The following is a 13,585-nucleotide window of genomic DNA, read 5'->3' as shown; positions in this document are numbered from 1 at the left end:
GAGAAGCTTCATGAAATAGTCCCAAAAGGTCAATCTGTTTTTAATTAAGTGAGAAATGGTCTTGTGTGTGAGTCATTGAGTATTTCAGGCCATCAAAGCAATGAGCACTGTGGAGGGAAAATGAAAAGAAACGAAGAGAAATACCCACGAGCCTGATGGTCTCAGGCATCACCGACAATGGCTTCAGGTCGCTCCATCTGTTGTCTGTCCATCTGTCTTATCAATCTATCTCTCTCTGCACATTTTCCACCAGAGTTGGGGTCATACTGCCCTATTTTTTGTCACCAAAACATTAGCACTTTTCGCTGATGGACTGCGGGGACAGAACCCAGAGCACTGGGCAGGTGAGGCCAGTACATCACTGCTGTCCTTATTCATACTCGCAAACCGTCTGCATATCTGCAGCCATCTGTATGCATTTGCTATCTGTATGCATCATCATGTATATGTATTATACAAGGGCAATATCACACAGAGGGTCTACAGAAGTGGCCTAAGTAAGTTCTCAAGGTTGGCTGATATAATGACCATTTTACTGAAGAAATGTTCAAACTTTCAAGTCCAATTAACATCCATTCTACTTAAGCTTTAACGCTGTATTGCTCTATAAAGAATCGTGTCCTGTGTTTGTTACATGTTGCTAGATGTATGTTTTTTGCAGCACTTACTACTCAGAACCCTAATTATTTATCCACACATCTATTTGTTCAACTAGTCTAAGACTTAACTGCTCGCAGACAGAATCATAGATTATTTACCTACAGGGTGCGCAAAATGCCTGCTGACCTAATTGAACAAACTGCAATGGCAATTAACTATAGCCTAAATGTAAAACTAACAAACGAACATTAACAATTTAAAAGATACTTATTTCTTATTTTTAATTCCGTTTATGTGTGTGCAAACATGGAAGGAGGGCAGAGGCATCAAATCCCTCAAGCTGTAGTTATGAGCAGTCATGAGCTGCCTGGCTTAGATACCGGGAACAGAATTCAGGTCTGCTGCAAGAGCAGTGCCTGCTCTTGCTCCCCAGCCACCTCTTGTGCCCCCACCAATGCTCTCTTAAAAGTGTACATGAACAAGTAAGAAAGAGAGAGCCATGCAAGGTCCGACAGACTTCAGAGGCTGTGCTCAAGTGTCAAAGAACTGCTCAGTATACTTACTGAAGAGACTACTTAAAGTAACAGAGAGCGCTATTAAAACATACAGGGCTACAGACCAACAAGTCACAGTAGGTGAAATGGTCAAAATGCTGGGATAGCTCAGTGGGCAGCATGCACAGAACACCAGCACCACATGCGTCAGGGAGTGATGACACATGCCTGTAACCCAGGCACAGGGATGCAGACAGAGGAGGCTCACAAGTACAAGGTTATCCTCAGGTTTAAGTCACAGTGAAGTCAAGGTCAGTACCCGTTTAAAGTGAAAATGAACTACTCGAACTATATAATTTATCAAAAACCGTGAAATTCCAAAGTAGCCTGGCTGCAGAGAAAGGCACTTGGGCATGAGGCTGTACTGACAGTGTAAAAGGGAAACTACCCAGCACCAAACTCTGCTTTACACCACCAACTTCCTTCTTGAAGGAAGAAACACATCGGAAAAGATGTGGTCAGAATAGAATAGGATGTTAAGAACAAAAATAAGACATAAAACTCCTTATCACATAATTCCAATAAATGAATGCAACAGTAACCAGTCCAGAAATAAAGTAAACTAAAGAACAGAAAGAAATAGATCATAACAGCAACAGTGATTTTCTTTTTGGTTATGGGGTAATAACTAAATACCTAATTTATTTTAATATTACTATTAATTATTATTGTTTTGCTTTGTCCTCAGATTTTCTATAGTAAATATATAATATCCTTTACAATCAAGTTGCAAGGAACTCAATTTAAGGTGACCACTGGTTTGTTCAGGATCAAGGAATTTCCTTCAATATAATGTTATCAGTACTAAACCCCATATACACATACCGAGAGACCATTCCTATTAATACTAACCTGTAATTAAACTTTAACAATTAGCCCTACATTGCTACTACATTAACTTGGAAGTGTCTCATTTCATACATCAAATAAAGTATGTTGAACATTTTTCAAGATGGACGACTGGGACTTAAAAACAAATCATAGGAGAACAATACAAATTGGACCCGCTCAAAAGCATCCCTCCAGATCTAGTATTTGTGTATTTAACTAACTTTGCATTTATCTAGCCGACATATACTCAGAGTTAGCAGCAAACAGGCACACTGTATCTACTGTGAACAGAGGTCCGCTCTGGGGACTGGAGACTGGTGCACATCAAGACCAAAAGGAACAATACTGGGAAGTGAGATGACTCAGCAGGCAAAGGCACTTGATGACCTTGTTCAAACCCCAAAACTCACACGGCAAAGAGAACCACCTCTTGCAAGCTGTCCTCTGATCTCCATATCTGAACAGTGTGTGCCTGTGTGTGCACAACACGCGCACAATAAATGTAATTTAAACACAAAGAGGGGTTAGTGGAGATGGGTAAAACTGGAATGATGGTTCAGCAGTTAAGAGAACTTCCAGAGAATCAGGGTTTGACTTACAGGATCCACACAGCAGACAACAACCAGCCATCTGTAATTCCAGCTTCAGGGCAGTTACACAGAGAAGCCCTGTCTCAAGGAACAACAACTACAAGAAAAGCAAAATGAACTAACAGCTGGGCAGTGGTCGACATCTGTGACCTCTGCATGGAGAGGCTAAGGAAAGACCCAGGAGTGTTCTGAGACCCAGGGGCACACAACAGACTGTTCTCTTCTGTTTTGAGATAGTTCTACCATGTAATCTAGGAGGGCTTGGAGCTCACTATACAGAACAAACTTTGTGCTTCAGTTTTCCAAGTGCTAGGATTATCAACGTACACCACTCTGCCTAGTTTCAAAACTTTATAAACGGATTAATCATTATAACAGGTGGCAGGCAGACTTGGTTGTCTGCCTAGGGTGCCATGATTACCCTCAATTATTATGCAGGCTTACTCCTATGCTAAGGTCTTGCAATTCGAGCATTGCTATGTTATCTCATTTCTATTGTGAATATGATGGTCTAAAGCCAGGTGCAGGCCTATAAAATACCAGCTACTTGGGAGGATGAGGCAGGAGGATTGCAAGGTCAAGACTAGCCTTTTTTTGTGTGTGCCTTCCAAATTAGAACACTGTATACAACGGAGAGTAAAACAGGCACTAAGTGGTATTGTTTTCTTTATAAGCACTGTAACCTCCCAGTAGTACAGCACCTAAACACATGGACTGCACTCTGAACAACTTGAACAGGACCAGAACCTTCGCTTCTGTCAACCATCGTTTGGAATTTAAAGTTCGGCCACTTGGCAGCTACAAGCATGTGCTGTGCATGGCTCCAATACACGTGGCAAATTGACAAGGGGATCAGAGGCTCATTTCAGAGTATAACTAGGCCTTTACAGTGTCTGAGGCAGAGCCTGCACGGTTAAGCCAGGAACAGGAAAAGGTGAAGGTGATATCTGAAGACACAAGGCGGCAGCAGGAGATGCTGGGCCGAGGGGCTGGCGGGGAGCTTATGGATAGCACCCTTAGGAAAATTTAGCATTTGTCAAATACAATTCTGATTACATAAGTATTCAGTTGCTGGTAAATTTTCAAAGCTATTTTCTGTCGTTTTTGGGTTTGTGCACAGGCTTATAGTAATGTGCTTCTCCTTAGCACCCACTAAAGAGAAATGATAGCATCATCCTGCTGAGGGAAGTCTAAAGCATGGACATTTGACTATAAAGATCTATTTGACTGATAAGAATGGCTTCAAAATTCTCTCCAGTGCTGATTCACCATCTCCTCTTTTTTGCCTAATTTCCAAATTGCAACCACACTTTTAGAACCTTGTCATGTCCTGCCTTCCAACTGCAGCTGTATCACTTGCAGCTGAAGGCTGCTCACACTTCTACCGAGTCCACAGCAATGTGTGCTGACGCCCAAGAGGGTAAAGTGACCAACTAAAAGCTACATTTCTTTCCTCTCACCCAGGGCCCCACCACAGTCTCACTGCCAGGCAGAGCAGCTGGGAAGAGAGGGCTCAGTCTGGTAAAGTACTCCCGCATCCAGCAGCCATGGAAAACCCAGGCCGGGTCGCGTCTGCCCTCAGCGCGCAGCCGGAGTGGCAGAGCCCAAAGTGCCCCTGGTGCTTGCTCGGCAGCCACTCCAGCTGAATCGGAGGCTCCAAGTTCAACGAGAGATTCCATCTCAAAAATTAAGTGGAGAAACAGCACTGACCTCTGGACAGACACGGTCTCAGCTAGAATACTGAGTTGACCAATAACAGAGTAGGTAACTTAAGGAAAGCTACTTACAACAGTCTGTCTTACTCTCTGACAGAGAAACATGAAGTAATTATATCTAGTAGACTCCCCTATTTATGGTTTTCCTATCTGGGGCCTCAGCTGCCCATTCACGGACAACCCTAAAGGAAAAAGGTACTGCCAGAGTGGGGTGCGCAAGCAAAGGGTATACTCACGTGACTTACGACAGCGTACTGCAGGGCTCTAGCTTACTGCTCCTCACCTCTGCACTGTCCACAATCTACACATTAAAACTGACCTGTATGGAAAACTTTACCTAGCATACGTAAGTTGCAGCATTACCTACAGTTCTGATACTCACTTGAGTCCCTGAAAACTTACAGCAATGTTTAACTAATAAAGTTTATGGTGCAGATTATGCAATTCAGTATTATACAACTCATTTTAGAACAAAACAGGCTCAAGTAAAAAAGCACAAAATTAGTTATTTTATCCACTATAGTGTAGGTTTCAGTGTGATTGGTTTGTGGGACTTCCTTGCAAGAAATTATGATTCGTACATAGAAGATGCCCAATATTTATAAAAACAAATTAATAAGAAACATTTTCTTGGGAGCAACCCGAGTCTAGAGTTAAGCTAGCTCGGATAATACAGTAATAGACATCATTTCAGAAAGGAGAAAAAGAGAAACCTTTAAAAATAAATATTCCATTGTCGGGATGAGACACTCAGAAAAGTTCTGTTGAGTCTTTGTTTTTTTTTGCAGTGCACGATGCTGATCCTAGAATCTGGCGAACACCCGGGTACTCGCCACTGCGCTCTACTTAGGTGGCATGAAAGAGCAGAGACCAGAGACCAGAACTCCAATATCCTGCTCCTCTGCTCTCTCCAGAGAGTCCTCTCCCATGAGCCATTTCCTTTTTGCTAGGATGCACAACAGCAGCAGGTGCTGAGAGGTGCTTGGGAACGGCTGTCTGGAAGGAAGGAGAAACAGCGCCGACACGCCTTGCCCCTCCCACGTAGAACTTGGACAAGTGGGCCAGCACCACATGGGTTCTTAGCAAAAAGGTATCAAAAGTTACAGTCAACACAGTCCCAGCAATGTCTTCCAGGGGACTGCGAGAGCTCCTGTAGATCACTTCCCACTCTGCTCTGAGCCCAACAGAGGAATTTTTGAATTGTACACTAGGAAAGGTCGGCAAGGGCTTGGCAGAGAAAAGTGATTGTGCACACATTCATTTGCACGTGTTCATACTCACACAATAATAAAATTAATAAAAAAACTTTACCAAAGTAATAATTTGCTTTGAATTTTAAACTACACAATCATCCAGCATAAAGGCTCAGCAGGTAAGAACGCTGCTGTGCAGGTCTAGTGTGTAGAGAGACAACTCCTCAGAGCTGTCCTTCGACCTCCATATTCACAGAGTAGCACCCAAGTCCTTCCCCGGAGAATAAAAACTTTTACAATTGATTTTGTAAACTAGTGTGTGGGGTTGGGTGGGGGAGGCAGAAGGTGTGTGCACATGAGCGCGGGTGAGCCACACAGCTGCTGGGAATCTACTACAGGTCCTCTGGAAGAGCAAAAGGTGCTCCTAACCACTGAGCCATCTCTGAAGCCCACAACCATTTAACCATAAAGAAATGCGAGAAAATCAAATTTAAAGCCTCCTACTCCTATTAATTTTTATTTTGCAGCTGGGTGTGGTGGCTCACACCTTTAATCCTGGCACTCGGGAGGCAGAGACAAGCGGATCTCTGTGAGAGGCCATTGTGGTGGCTAGAGCAAGTACCAGGGCAACCAGAGCTACACAGAACAAAAAAAATTCTATTTTGCTCCCACCCATAATTTTTGTGGCTTTTTTTGTGCATGGGTGTTTCGTCTACATATATCCGTGGACCATGTGCATGCCCAGTGTCCTCAGAGGCCGGAATAGCACACTACATATCTCGGAACTAAAGTTACAGATGGCTGTTAGACACTGTGTCCAGCCATCTCCTTTTGTTTTGTTTTTTTAAAGTATTTATTTACTTATTATGTATACAATATTCTGTCTGTATGTCTGCAGCCCAGAAGAGGGCACCGGACCTCATTACAGATGGTTGTGAGCTACCATGTGGTTGCTGGGAATTGAACTCAGGACCTTTGGAAGAGCAGGCAGTGCTCTTAACCTCTGAGCCATCTCTCCAGCCCAGCCATCTCCTTTTGTTTGAGCAATATTTTTACTTTAAATTTTTTGAAAGAATGAGTCATTTTTTAAATTTATTTAACTTTATTATTATTGTTTTTTTTTTTTAACTGTGTATTGGCATGAGCTGCTATAATGCTATAATGCGAGTGCTGGGAACTGAACCAGGTCCTCTGGAAGACCAGTCAGTGCTCTTAACCACTGAGCCATCTCTCCAGTCCCCTGATGGATCTTTTTATTTTTTGAGACAAGGTCTCAGTACATAGCCCCGGCTGGCCTCAAATCCCTCTTCTGGGTGCCCGGACTAAAAGTGTGTGCTGCCCATGTCCAATCCCTTTGATTTCCTTATTGTGGGTGGAAATAAACAAATACATGGAATGGAAGGATGACCAAAGTGAACAACCAGAACTAATGCTTAAGAGCAGCTACTAAAAGAAGCAAAACAGAAAAAAAAAAAAAAATAACAAACCTCTCTAGAATACAAAGGTGTACTTTGAAATTATTACACCTTAACAAAGCAGCCCAAATATCTGTTATGTGTGAAAACGCAGCTCACTAGTAAAACTACCACCAGTACTTAAAATCATATAAACAATGGTCAAATAAGCATGATAATTAGAATTTCACTACAGAAATAGCATTTCACTATAAGGAGGCTTAATTGTCTGTTTTCAAGCAATGTTTCCCATATATAGGGATTTGTTTTATGGATAGTTTCTCCAAATCAAAGAAAAGAAAAAACACAATGTAAAACACAAAATAAAAGCTCGCGGTGGAAGATCACATGACAGGGCACACATATTTTTTCCCAGCATTAACAATAAAAACACAATTAAATTTGGGCGGTAGGGAGGCACACTTTTCATCCCAGCACTGAGGAGGCAGAGGCAGGTGGATCTCTGTGGGCTCGAGGCCAGCCTGGTCTACAGAGTGAGTTCCAGGGTGGCCAGAGCTACGTAGTAAGATGCTATCTCAAGAAGAAAAGGAAAAGAAAACAGTGTGGCAAGCATCAAAAAAATGAAGCAGTATTATCATAAGATTCAGCAATTTCACTTGTGGGCATGTAGCACATGTACAAACTCAAAGAGGGATCTGTATTAGCCACAGTGGGGTTATTCACAGCAGCCTGAAGGAGGAAGGAACTCTGATGGTCACCAATGGACGAACAAAACGTGGGGCATACACAGTGAATTATTACTCATTCTTAAAGAGAGAGGAAACCATGACACATGTACTAACGTGGACGCCTGAAGACAGCACACGAAGTGAAACAAGGGGACCAGTAATCAAATCCATAAAGACAGAAAGCAGAATCCAAGGCTGCAAACAGAGAACACAGGGACGTAATGTTTAACGTGGTCAGACATCTAGGGAGGGAGGACCACTATGTCAATAAATGTAGAATCTGAATGCCCCGTACCCTATAAACCTAAAATTAAACCTAAAACTGCCAAGCCTCTGACACAGCTTTCCTCACTCCGACCACCAAGTTCAATAAACATCTTAGCATTTGGTTTGGTTCAGGCTGGCCCAGAACTCAGCACTTCCTGCCTCTGCCCCCTAAGTGTGTAGCGCACAGGCGAGCGGCACCACACCTATCAAGATTCTCAAATCAGTAAGACACCGAGTTAATGATTTAAACATATTTCATTTATATTTCTTAAATGTCCGAAAGAGCAAATGTTTCTTTTTCTCCCTCTTTTGAAATAAAGTCTTTTACAGGATGGCTCTCAATTGGAAAAACTGAGGTAAACTTTGGGAGCACATAGTTGGGTGGAGGAGCAGAAAATAGAAGAGATTACAAAACAAAGCAAAAGAAAACACACAAAAAAACCTTGTTTAGGTGTTTCTTCCTCTTTTTTAGTCTCCTCATCCTCTAGAGTGGGACTTTCCCGGGAAGAGTCTTCCTGTTGGCTAGAGTTTTTCAATAGTACAGGATCAATTTGTGCTTTCAGGAGTGCAAGAGTCTCAGCCAACTCGTTTCGATTTCTAAACAAGGGAAAAAATAAGACAGCATAAAAATCTTTCTGAGTCTGGTGAATTGTGAACAACACCTACTGGACATTTAAAATGGGGTGGAAAACAATACAATTAGGAACGTCAAAGGCCCGGGAGCAGTCCTAACAAAACCCGGAATCTAGAGCTAAGTATCTGGAGAAGAACATTGATTAAAATGTACTGTCCGTCACACAGAAGTCAGCACACAACAGTGGATGAAAATAATGGCACTAAGCATCAAGAGTCAGATGCGACCCCTTAAGGATTCTATAATCTTTAAGGAATCCGCGTAAACCTTGCTCGTGGCTCTTTTGACAATTCAGATTTCTGGTGGTATGCTGGGTTTTCTCCTCAGTCACCTTCCATGCCATCTTCTATATAGGTCCAGGGATTCATCTATCTCTGCCCCGTCCCCCATCCCCACACCAGTGGTGGGGTTACGGACACCGGCCACTGGTGCAGCTCCTGCATGTATGCTGGGAATCTGAACTCCACTCCTTACACCTGGGCAGGAAGCGCTCATCCACTCAGCCAACTCCCCAGACTCTGCATCATGTATAGCCTAGAAATATAATCTGTAGGTAACTTTACACAATATTTTCAGTAATTTATCATATTAAATACAGTGTGTATTGTGCCAACAGGAAGCAAAGACATTACTATCTCTACCAACTATGTGGGCAATCTACAGGTGTTAAACATCAACATTATACTTGTCTGAGTTTATATGCTACCGATAAATCATTATTTTCTTATACTTGCTCACATGTAAAAGACTGGAATAATGTCACTCCAGCGACTGTTCAGGGACACGGGTGGCAGAAGAGAAGCTCCAGAGTGCCAATCAGCCGCTTAATAGTCACCCAAGGCAGGTTTCAGTCTCTACCTGTGGTGCTGCTCTGTGGCCCAGAGAGCTGAAGGGATGGCTCAGCCATTAAAGACCGGGCTCACAACCAAAAATGGTAAGAGAACTCTGCACAATTTGTTCCCACATTTGAGTCAGGGTCCCAGTGTGCAGCTCACACTGATCTTGAGCTCTCAATCCTTCTGTGTCATTGCCCCCAGTGCTAGCATTTGCTGTCACATATGGCTGGGCTTTCTTTGTTTAAGGCGACAAGGAAAATCTTGAGCAATTGAGGGATCCAGAAATGAGTCCCTTCCTTAGTGATAAGGAGATATTCTGCTGGACAGCTGTTGAAATGTTTCCACAGATCCAAGTATTGGGGCCTGACTGACAGTTGGTGGGCATCTGGTTATGATCTAATCTCTGGGTTAATTTTTTCTTAACGTCCTACTGCAATGGCATTACTGGGAGGTAGCAGGAAGCAGAGTATGCAGTGGAGCACTGTGTATCCCGCTCTGGTGCCGTCCTGGAGCCCTTCTCTGCATGCTGTCCAGAATGATAAAACAGCCTCTACTATGGGACAATGGTTTGTACCTTGTCAATTGTATTTTAATAAAACGCTGATTGGCCAGTAGCCAGGCAGGAAGCCAGTAGCCAGGCAGGTGGAACAACCTGGCAGGAAGTAGAGGTGGGGCAATGAGAACAGGAGAGTCCTGGGAAGAGGAAAGCTTATTCTGCAGTGATCCAAACACAGAGCAAGCAAGATTTGAATGCCTCGCTGAAAAAGGTACCAAGCTACATGGATAACATAGGCAAGAATAATGGGCTAATTAAGTTATGAGTTAATAAGAAACCTGACCTAATGGGCCAATCAGTTTATAACTAATATAGACCTCTGTGTGATTTCTTTGGGACTTAACAACTGCGGGAAAAGGGCAGGACAGACACCTCAGACAACACTCTATAGCGTGTTCACACCACCGTGATGCTCTCTCACCACAGGCCCAGAAACTGAGAAGGATGCCCACGAAAACATACGTTAACCCAATCCCTCCCCAAAATTTCCCAAGTACTGCAGAGATAACTTATTCAGTGATGTGCTGGCCATACAAGCATAAGGGCTCAGTTCTGTTCCATCAGTGTTAGTAGGTTTGGGTAAGGTGGTACACACTGTAACCTTAGAGCAAGAGAGGAAAAGATGTGTGTGTCTTCCTGGGGCTTGCTGGCCCAGGCTAGTGACAAATTCTTTTAAAAACTAAGGAGACAGCACTCGAGGATCAACAGCCGAGGCTGCTGTCCCCTGCCCTTATATGCAAACACTCACTAAGCAAACTCAGACACGCAAAGTTTCTTCCATGATCAAGTTTCATCTTAGAAATCTGATTTTAAAATGGACATTTCTTTTGTTATGAGTGCATACAGCTCTAAGCCCCTTACAATGTGCATACAACATTTTTTCTGTGGTTATTAACATCATCTTCTTCACCACCATTGTCAACATCACGGTGGTTCACAGTCTGACTATTTCATCAGGGGCCAATGGATGAATAACTGGAAATTCAGTTTTGATGTTATCTATTTCTTCCAGCTTACTATAAGAGCCTCACACTGTTTCCTGCTTCATGTGTCACATGTAGAAAGGAAGCTCTGACAGAGAGGAGCTGGAGCAGAGTCCCAGGGTAAGAGCACTGCTGCTCTCCCGGGACCTGGTGAGACTCCCAGCACACCCACACGATGGCTCACAACTACGTGAGCTCTAGTTCCAGGGAAGTTGATGCTTCCTTTCGGCCTCTTTTCACACCAGGCACAAATGTGGTGCACAGACATATGCGCAGGCAAAACACATCATATGCATGAGATAATTTGAGAACTTTTTAAAGGTATTTTCCTTGGAAGCAGAATCCTCAATGCTGAGCATCACCACCACTACATACAGTTGGAGAGCAGAACCTACACCAAGTCAGCACAAGAACGACTTTAATTGCTGGGTTCCAAGTGCTGTAACAGCATGGAAGTTATACAAAGTCTCTTCCTTTGTTACTTCTTGGCGACAGAGGCTCATGGATCTAGGTTGGCCTTAAACTCTATGAAGCCCAGGATAACCCTGAATGTCTAATGTTTCTGCCTCTATCTTTAAAGTGCTAGAATTTAAGGCATGGGTCATCATGCCCTGAGTTTACTAAACACCTTTTGGCCAGGCAGTGGTGGCACATACTTTTAATCTCAGCACTTGGGAGGCTGAGGCAAGCAGATGTATGTGAGTTCAAGGCCAGCCTGATCTACAGAGCAAGTTCCAGGACAGCCAAAGAGAAACCCTGTCAAGAGAGGGAGAGAGAGACAGAGAGACAAAGACAGAGAGAGGAGAAAAGAAAAAAAGAAAGAAGAAACCTCTTTTGGAAACATTCCACACACTCATGATTCTGTTAGTTGCTGTTAATGTGGTTTAAAAAGGAAAGTCCTATTCTTCAGCTAAGGGGAAACTATGAAAAGTTCCGTTTAGAGGACGGGGCATGCAATGAGGGGAGAATTTGTGGATAATTTCAACTGGAATAGGCAGAATAATTGTCAATGAATACTAAAATTTTGTGGTCATCATCCAGTCCAGGTTTGTCATATGAGCATGAGCTACTGTAAAGAAAACTCTTTTTAAAACAAATGAGAAGAGATGTCTGTAGTAACCCTTGCCTTCTATCAGAACCAGAGTAGAGGGAACCCATAGCAGCGAGTGCATGGACTCTGGCCCATCAAGCTGAGTCACACTCTGAGCATGCGCTACAGAAGCACAGACTACCCAGCAGGGAGACTTGTCCTGCAGAAATCAGCAGCAGCAGGGCATGGATAGGTCTGCCAAGAAACTCTGATAGCTCATGATCAGATCTTTAGTCAACTCAAATCTTCAGACACTAATTTTTAGTCTTCCCTGTGTTTGTGTAGTCAGCCCATCAACTCTCACTAGTCCTGAGCTTCCCCTAGTTAAGGAGCTGCACAGCAGGAAGTGACAGGGGCACTCTGAGGGATGGGCTCTTTCTACACAAGCAAGCTGTCATTTGTCTGCTCTCTCCTGGAACTTCTCATCACCGTTTCCAAAGCACAGAACTCTGGAAAGTCATCCTTATACTCTTGGGCACTCTGATCCCAACGCCACAGTTTCTGGATGGTGCTGTATACCAATGCCCAGGTTTTCCAGCAACATGACCTTCGTCTGCACACGGGGTATCTTGGGGGCCTTTCAGATTCAACAGTAATTTTAGATTCCAAAGCAAGACTTCAAAACCAGTGAGCTAGGCAGGGAGCTCTTGTGCTTGTGCGGTAGCACATGCGACCTGTCCCTGTGCATCGGGACTGCACAGATGCTGTGCTTTCCTCCCTGGGGAACAACTGTGCTGGACAATGTGAGGAGAGCTCCAGGCTGAAGACAACTAAGAGGCTCTGCTCCCTCCTTGAAGTTTCTGAACAAACTGTATGTTAATGCCTATGTTTTTGACAGCACCAATCACACGAGATCAGAGGTAGAATTTTCCACTTGAAGAACCATGTTGTTAATACAAGTTTTAGATCTTGAACGCAAGAAATTAAAGACCAAATTATCTTTAGTATATCAAATTTAGTATATCAAAAGAAAATTGCCACTAGTGGACGTCTGTTAGCTACTAAAATGACAACTATTTATCAAGTATGGGAATACAGATAATATTTATATATACATAATATGAGCATAAACAATAATAGAGTATTTTTATCTTTTCTTGATATTTTTTAAGACAAATTTTGTCTGTGTAGCCCTGCTGTTCTGGAACACAGAGACTGGCCTGCCACTGCCTCTTATAGTGCTGGGATTGAGGGCCCCACTACAGCCCAGTGGAAGGAAAAACTATAGAACTGTCTAACAGAATTTCAGAACAGACGCTCTTTGACAGTAACAACTTTATAGAAAAAAAAACAAACAAACAAGAAAGACCCTGATCTATCTCAAAAACAAACAAAAACAAAAAAGCCTCATACACATAAAATCAGAAGTAAATACATATTTTAAAAAACTGGTAGAGGGTAATCTGTTGGGAGTTAGTCTGTCATGCTGACTATAATACCATAGGTGCAGTAGATACCTTGAAGGGTGTATGTGAGAGTACGAGAGTTGAGACTCAAGTTTATTTTGAACTGGAGATCTGGCACTGGGATTGCAGATATGTACCGTCACACTGAATGGTACATGTCTAATACACTCAAGGACAGGACTTCAGA

At 43.0% G+C, this 13,585-nt stretch overlaps 1 protein-coding gene across 1 annotated transcript in view; it reads right to left on the bottom strand.

Annotated features, from left to right (window-relative positions):
* Rsf1 (remodeling and spacing factor 1) overlaps positions 1-13,585 on the bottom strand; it is a 110,251-nt gene that overhangs the window by 32,363 nt on the left and 64,303 nt on the right. The window contains exon 5 of the mRNA XM_038313580.1: positions 8,336-8,490. Coding sequence (XP_038169508.1) covers positions 8,336-8,490 — 155 coding nt within the window. The remainder of the gene's footprint in view (positions 1-8,335; positions 8,491-13,585) is intronic.

Source organism: Arvicola amphibius, chromosome 12, assembly GCF_903992535.2.
Source record: "Arvicola amphibius chromosome 12, mArvAmp1.2, whole genome shotgun sequence".
Taxonomy (NCBI): domain Eukaryota; kingdom Metazoa; phylum Chordata; class Mammalia; order Rodentia; family Cricetidae; genus Arvicola; species Arvicola amphibius.
Note: the sequence above shows the minus strand (reverse complement) of the source record. Positions and strands in the feature narration are given on the sequence as shown.